At 41.1% G+C, this 12,726-nt stretch overlaps 1 protein-coding gene across 1 annotated transcript in view; it reads left to right on the forward strand.

Annotated features, from left to right (window-relative positions):
• The window catches only part of TNFRSF21 (TNF receptor superfamily member 21), a 68,655-nt gene that overhangs the window by 11,880 nt on the left and 44,049 nt on the right, over positions 1 to 12,726 (forward strand). The window contains exons 2-3 of the mRNA XM_084228873.1: positions 8,682 to 9,333; positions 10,846 to 11,340. Of these exons, the coding sequence (XP_084084999.1) occupies positions 8,682 to 9,333; positions 10,846 to 11,340 (1,147 nt within the window). The remainder of the gene's footprint in view (positions 1 to 8,681; positions 9,334 to 10,845; positions 11,341 to 12,726) is intronic.

The raw sequence follows: 12,726 nt of genomic DNA on the forward strand, positions 1-12,726 counted from the left end.
ATTTGTGTTTAAAAATTTTTCTTATTCCAAAATAAATGAGGCTAAAATATAATAAAATGATAAGTTGAGGGGGAGGGGAGATGAGAATTAAAATAACTAACACTTATGGAGTACTTCCTTGTATCATGCATGTTTTACCTCCTTTATCTGAATTAACAATTAATTCTGAAAACAATCCAGGAGAGTGGGCATTACTTTTATCTCATTATTCTACTGAGGAAAGGGATTTAGACTGAACCACTTGACAAGATCCCCCAGTTAGCACATTATAGTGCAGGGTTTGCCCAACACACGGCAGGCTAAAATAGGTTTTGTTTATACTTTGATGTTGGCATTGCTGCTCTGGCTGGTGTTGGTTAGTTTTGCCTTGGTCTGTATAAGGATTTTATAAATTCTTAGTGAATGCAGAAGAGTATGTCCCCTAAACCTTTACCACTGTCTTGTTTATAGTGTGGGTTTTCCATGTAAGGTTCCTCTCCCCCAGGTAAGACCCTCTTCCCCTATGCAGATAGCCATGGCCATGGACAGAAAGAGATGCAGTTCTGCGGTCCAAGGTCTGAATGCTAAGTGCACGCTCTCTTCTGCATTGCAGGTTCCAAGGGAGACAGCATCTGGGCTAAGTCTTGCCTGTATTTTTCCCTTTTCCCAGTGTCCCTTGAGCCTGTCTCCTTCCAGTCCCATAGTCAGCATATTCTAACCCTGGCATTCTCTGTATTCGCCAGCTTTAACAACAGTCTCTACTTTTGCCCTAGCAACAGAGGACTTTTTTTTAATCAGAGAGGATAGTAAAAAATGCAAGAGCCGACTGAATTTATATAATGTAACCGGGAAACAGTTCTGTGATTTGTGGAAGCTTTCCTCTTCATGCAGACTTTGTTTCCCTTCAGATCTAGAGAATTTCCAGTAGTCAGTGGATTGCTGTTATGAATTAAATGTAATGTTGAGATGGTCGGAAATTCTGGGGGTTTCTGGGTCTGCCTGGTTTTTGTTCTTTTGACCACTAACATATTTTATAGTCACCATATCAGGAATAGCTTGCTTTCCCTTTGTTTTGATATCCACAGTAACTGAGATTTCTCTTAAAATATTCATTTTATACAGCATTAAATTTTTTTTTATAGTAAGCTCAATACTGCAGGGGTCTTTCTGCTTTTCCATTATGAATAGACAGAGGTTTATTACTGCCTTGAGCTTGCTCATTTTTCCATTAAATATTATTGGAATTTGGTAGAGAACAAGAAAGAGATAAATATGTTGTACTGTAAACTGCAAGGAATTTTTCCCCCTATTTGTTGAAGGATGAGATCATGGGAAAAGAATTATTAAAGATAAGTAGGCATTATCATTCTGATGTGCATTTACACCTCCAAGTATTTCTTTTCTTCAGTCAGGTTCATCTTTCACCTTTGTGCCTTAGATTAGAAGTGATTACAAGACAGGTATGATGTGTTGTGGGTCACCGGGGTGAGTATGGATACCTAGGAAGCCTTTATAGCTGGTCATTTTAGAGCTACCTCTACCTTCCCTTGAAATTTGCTTGTCTTGGGTTTTACCTTTTAATCACTCAGTAAGTATTTATGGTGTTCCCAAATCTTCTGTAATTTGGGATGATACACTGATATTTATTTATCATTGTTGGTGAAATAAGTGTCCCAGAAAAACAAAATTTTCCAGATGACAATGTTCAAACTAGAATGGAACTTAGATACTTCTGGAGAATAATCTCATGATGCTGTTTATAATTCTAAGCACCAAGTTAGTGTAATCTTTTGAGAGGAGGTGTTTTAAATTCATTATTTTGCTTGTCATCTTTAAGTCCATGCTGAGCATATTCTTGTAAACCATTTATGATTCTATTAAAACAGAGTGATGTCCTTTGGGTCTTTGGAAGTGCAATAAACTTTCTGTTCATACACTGAAGGGAGCCAGACTACTTATCTCTTGCTTTATTGTGGCTACGATGTGGATACTTTCTGGTTTTCTCATGCTTTGCTTTTTGTACCTGTGCTCCTGCAGCAACCCTCTCTATCACCACACTTGAATCGGCTGCTTCTAATTATTTATGGTCTGCATGGCCATTCATTTATTCAACAAATGCTTTTCAGGTACGTGATGAATTGGGTATTGTCTTTGAGAGGTTGGAGAACATCAATATGTAAAATACACTTTTCCCTCATGGAGCACGTGGTCCAGAGGGAGAGACACACCTAACTCATAAATGTGGAACTACAACGTTGTGGTAGTTACTTCATTTCCTATAGGAAAAAAGGAACGAACAGAGATTGTGAAAACTGTTTTCAGTTGGGGAGGAGAGGGTAGCTATGCATTTCAGAGATACATCTCTGTGAAAGATTTTTCTTCTTATCCTACATTTTGGGAAATGATTGAGAGTTTGCAGCAGGGGACAAAAGGATCAGATCTTATGTGTGAGTTGGAGTGTCAGGAAAGGAAACCGGTACTTCCATGCTGATTGCTAGACTCTCCAAAGAGATCTGAGACTCCTGTGTGTGAACTCTCCATTCTTGCATTTTTAAATGGCTTTTTTTTTTTTTTTTTGACTGCTCAGCACAGGTGTTGGTGAACTTCATTTTTTTTAAAAGGGGCAAATGGTCTCTTGTGTAACTATCCAACTCTGCCATTGCAGCATGAAAGATGCCATAGGCAATGTTTAAATGAATGGCTGGGTTCTAACAGAATGTATTTACAAGAGCAAGATGCTTGCTGGGGTTTAGTTTGCTGGCCCCTGGCTCAAACGCTGCTTTGTTTGTGGTTTCCATGATCTTCATTATTGAGGTGGGTGAACATGGGCGGAAATGTAATCTACTCACTTGTCCCTGGCCTTGAACTGCTTATAATCATTATGGAAAGATAAATAGATACACTTAGGAGGCCATCAGCACACATTACAAGACAATATGTAATTAAGCACCAAAATGATGAACACAGACCGGAAATGCGTTGAAGAGTGTCTTCATCTGCTTGGAATCTGGGTGTTTAGGAGTAGCGTTAAGGGCTTAGTGGAGAAATGAACCTTGACAAACAATCACAGGTACCTTGAAGGTTAGAGCTGAATACAACCTAGTCCAACCTGCTAATTTTACCAGTGAGTACAATAAGGGCCTACTGATGTTAAGGCAGAGCCTGAACAAAAACATGTCTTCTGTTTTCTAAATCTTGGCCCAAATATTCTTTCTACTTCAGAACTGTTCTTCCTGCAGTTTGAAAGTACATATACAGGGAACTCATACTAATAAGGAGGAGGGTTGGAGTAGAGGTTCCATATTATGGGCTGTCGTGAGACTTCTTTTGACTTAAAGTGATTCTCAGAAGACTAAGAACAACAGCATGTTTGTGTATAAGCATCTAGGACAGGAAGGAAATGAATGAGAAACTGGGTGGAAATTGAGTGGAAAAGGGAAGTGGGAGAATATGGAATATAGAAAAAAAATGCATGCGTATACTGACATATGAACAGGGAAGCAATCTACATGTCCTCATTAGGAAACCTCTAAATTCAGGCAGATCCATGTAGTTGAAGAGAACTTAACCATGATAAAACATGAAGTGTGTCTGGCATGGAGAGACTCCAGCCATGCAGTATGAGAAGATGACCAAAGCAATCACTCGTGTGTATGGCCTGTCCCCTTTAGAACCATGAAACCAAAACCAAAGCAACTGAAACAGTTCAACTTCAAGTATGTTTGTGTTTATTTTTTTTTTAAGATTTATTTTATTTATATAAGACCCGGGGTACAGTCCAGAGGTGCGGGAGGGTGAGAGGATTCACCAGAGACAGAGTGGGGAACAGAACAGGCAGACTGACAAAATACACTGCTGAGGGGAGCAGTGGGTGAGACAGGAGAGGTCTGCCGCGCCACGTGGGTTGCTCCGAGGCCGGCAGGGATCGAACTGCCACTGCAGAGGCTGCAGACAGCTTCGCGGTGCTGGAGTCCAACTGCCTGCGCCACCAGGGAGGCCCAAGTATGTATGTATGTGTTTATGATGTAAGCACTTGGAAAGGGTCTGGAAGGACACACTCCAAAATGAAGTCTCTGTGGATGGGTGGACTTGAGCAGGGATTTCAACAGTTTCCTATATTTTGTCATTTTTAGAGTTATTACAAGAATGTTTATTTTTGTCATAAAAATAATAATGAAAAAGGAACAATATGAAAACAATAAGAAGTGCCAGGAGGGGTAGAGGTGCCCAAAGAGTGAATTTGGGCTCTCTCGGAGTGTTTCTCAGAATTAGAGGTGAGTGAGTCAGAGGGGTCATGCCTTAGTTCAAGAGGTCACAAATGTGGTTGGCCATCAGAATCCCTTGGGAAGATGGGAAACAAAGCAAAGCAAATTTCTGTCCCCATTGCAGATCAAGGATCTTAGGTGATGGGACTGAGGAGTGACTTTTTAAAAAGCCTCCCAGATAATGTTGATATGCATTTGGGGTTTTGATGAGCCTCCGATTTAGTTTCTCTGCCTCTGTGAGATAATCAAGGGTCCTGGTGAGCAGGTACAACTTCAGACTTTCTAGCCTGCTCTCTTAAATTTTTCAATGACTATCTCCTGATTCAGGGGTTTCCACAAACATTAGCTTTTAGGTATCATTTAATTTTGTTTTAAGAAATATTCTTGCATATTCTATTTGAACTTGGCCTACTCCCTCTCCACTAGCCACGGCATCACCACCAGAATCATCTTTAGGAATGACTTTTATCTCATGTACCTTTTAATTTTCTCAGAAACCAGAGGGTTGCTATCAGGCTAATGAGAAAATCTCCAGTTTAAATTACAATTCTTCGGCGGGTGAAAAGTCTTAGCAAAAGAACTTTTCTCGGGTGCCTCCTGGGTGTCTGTGAAGAGAACAGCACCATGCCATCTCTTCCTCTCTGCAGGGTTTCAGCACAAAGAGCCCTGGAGCAGTTCCTCCATCCTGTATAGCTCAGATGGATATAATCACGGAATTGGAAGACTGTTAGAGGACCTTCTAGTTTGTGATTTTCAAACTTGTTTAGGGATTAAACCTTCCTTCAAATAATTCCTTCTTGGAATCTCCCTTAGCAAACTGGTAGATTGGAGCTGCTCTGTTTGAAGCAGAGCTTGGGAGCTTGGAGCGCTACCTCCCCTACTCAGGTGGACCCTCCTAGCCCAAGGGACGACAACCTTGAGAACTGTGTTCTGTCTGTGCTCTCTTGAATCCAATTTGAAAAGCACTGTTTCTTCTGCTTCCTCCTTCCACAGGCAATCATTCACCAAATCTGGCTGATTCACTAAATCTGTTGCCTTTTCTTTCCATGGCCACCCCCCTAGTCCAGATCACTCCCAAATCCCACCTTGACCTCACCCTCTAGTGGGTTTTCTTATCTACTCCCCCCCATACCACTTTCACCTTCCAGTCTGCAACCAGCTACCATTTTATTCACAAAGGTGATTACATGCCTTTTCTCTCTCTCTCTACTCCCACCCTCTCATATAAATATATGATGACTTACTGCATTTTTGGAATAGGCTCAAAAATGTCAAGCTTATCCAAATTTAACTGGGGCCACTGTTGATTGTTAAGGCAGAGCCACCCAAGCTTTTTAGTCCCTACGCTGAGCTTCCTACTGCTTTCGGCATTTTCTCTGGTCCTTCCTCTGCCTAATCCCTTCCACTCCCCCTGTACAGAGTTAAGTTCTGATTCTCCATCCTCCAGAACATTTCGAACAGCCTCGAGATAGAAAGTGCCCCTTAAGTCTCCTATTTCTCCTTCTTGGCAGTACTCTCAACTCTAATTAAGTAATTACTGATACAATTAGTTGTTTCTGTCCCTCCTGATTTGGAAGTAAACTCCACAGGACTGGAATAAAGTTAAGGTTCTGTCATCAGCAGTCTTGGACATACATAGTCGATCCTCAACCAATGTTTGTCCAATGAATTCACAGTGTCTTGTTTTTATACAAATCTGGTTTCTAGTGTTCAGCCCGGTGAGACTGCTGAGGCGTTGTTGTTTGTTTGCTCTATTTGTAGGAGTTGGATTTGCCTCCTGTAGCATGAGGTAATTTGAAGGTCCATTTTTAGAGCTACATTGTCTAAAGTGGGTTACCTAGTCTGATGCAGCTTAAAGAGCCCTGATCTTTGCTTTAATTAGAAACTTGATCAGTTATTCTAAAGGAACTGAAGAATCTACTTAATCAGTGGGGAAAAGTGTGGGTACAGTGGGGTTTGTCTATAAAGGGGACCTCTGGAAATTCAGTGATCAGGACCTGATGAAGAACCTTGTATCATCATTTATGTTAGATTTAGAAGTGTATGTGCTGGGGAAATACATGAACCTGTAGGACAGAGGCCCTATCCTGTACCCTGCATGTGTGCTGTGCGCACACACGCATGCGTGCACACACACACACACACACACACTGCTGCTGGCAGCCCCTCTGCTGCTTCTGCAGAGCCACCTCCTGGCTGGGTGTCTGACCGGATTGCCCAGTTCTGCACAGGTAGGGGGCCAGACTCTGTGACTTCTGTCTCCTGATTACCGCTCTCTGGCCAGATGGCCTGTTCTGTTTTCTGCTTTCATTTAATGTGCAAAGTGTATTAGCCTGCCATTTAGGTTATTTATTTGTTTTCCAAACTTCTAGAACACCGCAGTTCTCTAAAACTTGCTCTTAGAAACCAGATACAAAGGCTCTTGGAGAAGAACAGAGCAGAGACCCTTCTTCATCCTCTTGGTTCTGATCCTGGCACTGGAGAGATTGGGATGAGATTTGTTAGCCTGTGCTCGCCAAATGGAGCTTAGCCTCCACAATGTGGTGATGGGCTTTCTTCCCTCTATCTCATGCATCTGCTGTACTCAGAGAAGGTGGCTAGACAGATTTTGCAAGTAGAAGGACTAAGAAAAGGAAGGAAAGCTGAAGTGAAAAGGGAAGAGAATACCAAATATATCATGATCAGAGGAGGTTCTTTTTCTACAGAGCTCCAGATGAAGTTAAGTTTGTTAACCAAGCCATCAACCACTATCTTTTTTTTTTTTTGGTCTCAGATTAAGGAAAGAATATATACTTATAAACTGAAAATTTGTTTTCAGTGCAGTCATTCAACTGGATGCAGCTCTGGGATAGGATAAGGGACTTCCAGGGAGAAGCTCTTTGGTCCCAATAGTTAAATTTTGGGATAGAGGGGAATTGAATCTTTGGTTAAGTTTCAAGGTGCTAAAAGGCAGGAACTCCATTCACTTTGGAAAAAGTCTTGCTTTATTCTCTCAGTTATTGCCACAGAGGCAAAATTTAGAAGGAATTTGCCCTGTTGGGTAAAAGTTGGCTTGAGGCAATCATTATTTTCTTGATACTTAGTCCTTTCTATTTTATAGAGGACAGCGAGAACTTCCTTGCGGCACCTTTTAATTTTCATTAATACAGAAAAGCTCCTTTAATATTCATTTATAAACCTCCATCTGTCACCCTTGCCCCTTACCTAGGAAGGACTTCTCAGGTTTTAGTACCATAAATGTAATTTCTTTTCCCCCTAACTTTCATTCTGGAAGGTAGTATAAAATCCTGTCTAGCTGCGTGAATTTTCTGCTCTGGGAAATAATTTTTTTCCATTTTTTTTATTTTAACATTTATCATTTTTTACATTTTTTTAGACCATATTTTCTTCCCCCCACCCCCTCAGATTGAGTCCCCATAGAATCTCCTTCCCCAAGGCACCCGTGCACCATCACTACAGTCCCCTGTGCTCCTCCCTCCCTCCCTCTCGCTCCGCTCCCTCCTCCTCCCCTGCAGTATGTCTCTGGTTTATAATTGTCTGTTTTTGCTTTGTTGTGTTTTGTACTGTTATTATTATTATTTTACACTGATGTCTTATTTGGTTCCCCTATATTCCCGTTATAAGTGAAACTATCCAAAATTTTTCTTTTTTTCTTCTGGCTTATTTCACTGAGCATAATTTCTGGGAAATAAATTTAAATGTCTATTGAGTTTTTCCTGGGTCCAGCTTTGAGGTTGGGCTCCTAGTTGCAATGCCCATGGGCTTCAGGGGCTGAAGAAACATCACATGTATCTAGAAGCATGAACTCATTGTTTAAAGTGCATTAAGAATGCCAAGGACCTGCCCCTGTTTTGCAAACAAAAGTAAAACTCATTAAGCTTTGTATAGACAAAACCTTTGCAAAAATTGCTATGTCTTTTGGTTCACTCCAGCTGGATAATCTGGAGCTATGGAAGTAGCGACTGGAATAGTTGTCATCCTGTTTTTGTTACTTTGTCCTGGTATCAGGAAATGGCAGCTCAGCATTTGGGTTAGGTGACAGATAATAAGCACACTATTTTCTTCTTGCATTAGGATTTCGACTTCTATTTAGTGTTTTAAGTACGAGCTACAAAGTGCTTTTGCATTCATATTCTCAATTGATTTTTATAATCAATCTGAATTGTATTGTCAGCTTCATTTTACAGCTGGAGAAAAAGGAAGCTATAGCAAAAATCAGACAACAAAACAGAAGCTTCACATTTCATAGGTTAGGCCCTTGGGTTCAATCAGAATCTTTGTCTCTCTGTTGTGTGACAGCAGTAATATAAAGAAGACATGATACTGCTCAGATATTTAACAGGAATGATGCTGCTGGTGGTGGGATTGTTCTTTTTTTCTCCACTGTTCCTCTATAACACCTCTTGGTTTTTGTTCCTCCCCCTTTATTTCTTTCAGCTTGGATTCCTTAGCACCACCACGGCTCAGCTAGAACAGAAGGCCCCGAATCTCATCGGCAAATATCACCATGTTGACCGTGCCACGGGCCAGGTGCTAACCTGTGACAAGTGTCCAGCAGGAACCTACGTGTCTGAGCACTGTACCAACACAAGCCTGCGGGTCTGCAGCAGTTGCCCTGTGGGGACCTTTACCAGGCATGAGAATGGCATAGAGAAATGCCATGACTGCAGTCAGCCATGCCCATGGCCAATGATTGAGAAACTACCATGTGCTGCCTTGACTGACCGAGAATGCACTTGCCCACCTGGCATGTTCCAGTTTAATGGTACCTGCGCCCCCCATACGGTGTGTCCTGTGGGTTGGGGTGTACGAAAGAAAGGGACCGAGATGGAGGACGTGCGGTGTAAGCAGTGTGCTCGGGGTACCTTCTCTGATGTGCCTTCTAGTGTGATGAAATGCAAAGCATACACAGACTGTCTGAGTCAGAACCTGGTGGTGATCAAGCCGGGGACGAAGGAGGCAGACAACGTCTGTGGCACACTCCCATCCTCCTCCAGCACGAGCCCACCTTCCCCTGGCACAGCCACCTTTTCACGCCCTGAGCACATGGAATCCCAAGAAGTTCCTTCCTCCACTTATGTTCCCAAAGGTAACTTAACCTCATGAGGTCTTTATTTGAGGAAGGCGTTGAGCCTAGTGGAGATACCAAGAATGGGCTTGTACCAAAGATATTTTTTTCCATTTGTACATTGTTCCAAAGTCACTGCTTAAATGAGGGGCCTCAATTTGTGACTAATTAAATCTGGCTTCTTTGAACCTATTTAGAACAGATAGGCTCAGAAATTCTTAATTAGGGGCAATCAAATATCTAATAACAAGGTCACGTAAACTAGAAAGTAATGCAGAGAAGCAAGGACAGCATGTGACCTTAATATAAGTCACAACCTTCTCAGGCCTTGGTTTCAAACTTGTCAACTACATAAGTGACTTAGATATTGTACAATTCCTTCCAGATTCAAAGTTTCCAACATGGAATCATTCCTGAATAGACACAGCCAGAAAGAAAGGAGGGAGAAGGGGAGGAAATACCATGACATCTGGAAGGGAGGGATGAATATTGGCTCCAAGGGGCCAAGAGTAAGAGAGTAAGCTAGAGGTGTCAGGAAACATGCAGATTTGTATCACACTGAAGGAAACTAATATTCACATCTGGAAAATAGTGTTTATTTTTTATCAATGATTTTAATGCTATGCCCTTTCCTGATTATTCCCAAAATTCATTTTGAACATCAGACAGAATATAAAATGTAGTCTTCATTTTCAAATCTTTTTGAATTTGATTTTTCTGAGATAATAGCCAACTTGAGTTGTACTCGCATGTATGATAAAAGATCTTCATGATAATGTTAAGAAGACCCTGTGAAGATCACCATTTTGAGAAACAGGTTTTCAAAACTCAAGTGACCAGTCTAGGCTTTCTTGGGATTGATACAGGGTCTGGTCCTGTCTCATGGGACTTGAAATCCCTGGCTCTAATACTCCTTAACAAAGATCCCTTGTGGACGCTTCTCTGAAAGAGATCCACCAAGCTACCCCCAACTCTTGCTTGGCTATTCATAACAGACACCTAAGTGATGCCTTGTTTTATCTACTGAACTGTCTCACCAGACCTCTCTTTGGTCAAAATTGGATTTGAGTTTGAGCTCTTTTCTTTACCTTAATCTTAGTCTCAGTTTTACCACTGTATCATGAAATAATCAGAAGTTGAAAGAGGAGGAGTAAAGGAAATCCAAGACAAATGAATTAAATTTGAACCAGTTCTTAGAGTAATTAAAACAATTAAGTGTTGATGAAAGCCTTGATCATACATAAGTCTTGTCAGTATGTACAACACAGGAAGTTTAGACATATAAGGTTTAGATTGGATCCCTAAGGATGCCCTCCTTTGGCATGAGGAAATGACTGTAGCTATAAGCTTACTTATTACCTTCCAGATAAAGGTGCTGTTAGGGACTTTATGAAAATGTGCAATACAATTTATTCTTAAATTGCAAAGGTCATCTCTTTAGTAATTATCTGGCCTGCCCTGGAGATGACCAGGAAGAAGAGGAAATACATAGATCCCCAAATATAGAAAAGCCCTCCTTACTCTTTTTTCTAGGCATGAACTCAACAGAATCCAACTCTTCTGCCTCTGTTAGACCAAAGGTATTGAGTGGCATCCAGGAAGGGACTGTCCCTGATAACACAAGCTCAGCGAAGGGGGAGGAAGACGTAAATAAGACCCTCCCAAACCTCCAGATAGTCAACCACCAGCAAGGCCCCCACCACAGACACATCCTGAAGCTGCTGCCATCCATGGAGGCCACGGGGGGCGAAAAGTCCAGCACACCTATCAAAGGCCTCAAGAGAGGGCATCCCAGGCAGAACTTGCACAAGCATTTTGACATCAACGAGCACTTGCCCTGGATGATTGTGCTTTTCCTGCTGCTGGTGCTTGTGGTGATAGTGGTGTGCAGTATCCGGAAGAGCTCCAGGACTCTGAAAAAGGGGCCCCGTCAGGATCCCAGCTCCATTGTGGAAAAGGCCGGGCTGAAGAAATCCATGGCCCCCGCCCAGAACCGGGAGAAGTGGATCTACTACTGCAATGGCCATGGTGAGCCCTCTCTTGTTCTTGTTAATGGCCCTTCCCTGCCTCCTCTTCCCTAGTCCCTGTTATCAGAAGGAAAAGGAAATGCAGCTTCTGGGATCTCTTTTGTATGCAAAGTGCTATTTGATCTAGTGATAGTATGAAAAATGAGGTGGTCAGCATTAGACTTAACGTATTCAGAGAGAGTAACCTCTCTGCCCTTTCTCCCCTGGCACATTTGAAGGAGAATGTTGCAGAATCAGAGACCTGAGAGTGACCTTCAGGGACTTTGTTCAGCCTTGTCATTTAACAAGCCAGATTGTGTTCAGAGAAGTTTGACTGCGTTGACCCAGATTAGTAGTCTTGTTGGGGACAAATGGGACCAGACTCCCTGTCTCCTGGCCGTGGGTGCCCTGGCTTATCCTGCTCCAGTAGGATACTAAGAAAAATAGAGAGAGAAAAACAAATTGTCTTATGTTTGCCATTTTGAATCTGAACCTTACTTTTATATTCCTATTACTTTCTCAAATGTACTTTCTTCTTCCCCCTTATATTTTTAGGATCCAATTTATATCAGGAGGATAGGGAAGTTTTTGGCACCAACAGCTTAACAGGTCGTGGATCACTGAGGCTGGACCCATCATTTCTTACTAGTCATCATTGTGTGTCGATAGAGAATATTTTGGTTTTTCCTTTTTAAGTGCAAAAATCAACATCTAGAACTTGTCCTAGCAACTAAGTTTGAGCTGAAGACTGAAGTCGTATCAGTAACTTCCCTTTCTATAAATTCAGAATGAGATTTCAGCGTGATTTGACAGTCCCACTCAGTCCTTTTTTTTCTTTATAAATAAAGGCACATATGTCTAACTTTGTAAAAAGCAGTTTTACCTTTTGTATTGAGTGCTTATACCTTTTGGGTTAGCAATGCTGTTTTTGTGCTTATTCTGTTTTTGTGAATTTATCATGAAGTGTCAAAACAGACATAATGCAAAGAACTTAAAATTTTAACTCAGAACATGTATAATAAATAAAAACTGGAAATAAAATGCCAGTTATAAGGGCATAATTAAATAAATAATGACATGTCCTTATAATGAAATATTATTTGGGTATTGAGGATTTTATGAAGGTAGAAGTAACCTTCATAAAATTTCCCCCACAGCGTAGGAAAATGTCTATACTAGGTTAAAGGGAAAAACTCCAACAGACTGCATACTTCATGTAATATAATCCCAGTTCTTTTAAAACTTGAAAGGATATATGCCAAAATAACAATAATGCTTCAAGTTTGGTGGGATTTATGTGTTGTTTTTTCCCCCTTTATTATTCCTTTCAACAAATTTTCGATAATAAGCATATACTACTTATATAATGAGAAATTTAGAAAAAAATTAAAGAAAACTTATTTTGCTT

This window comes from Talpa europaea (assembly GCF_964194135.1).
Source record: "Talpa europaea genome assembly, chromosome: 2".
Taxonomy (NCBI): domain Eukaryota; kingdom Metazoa; phylum Chordata; class Mammalia; order Eulipotyphla; family Talpidae; genus Talpa; species Talpa europaea.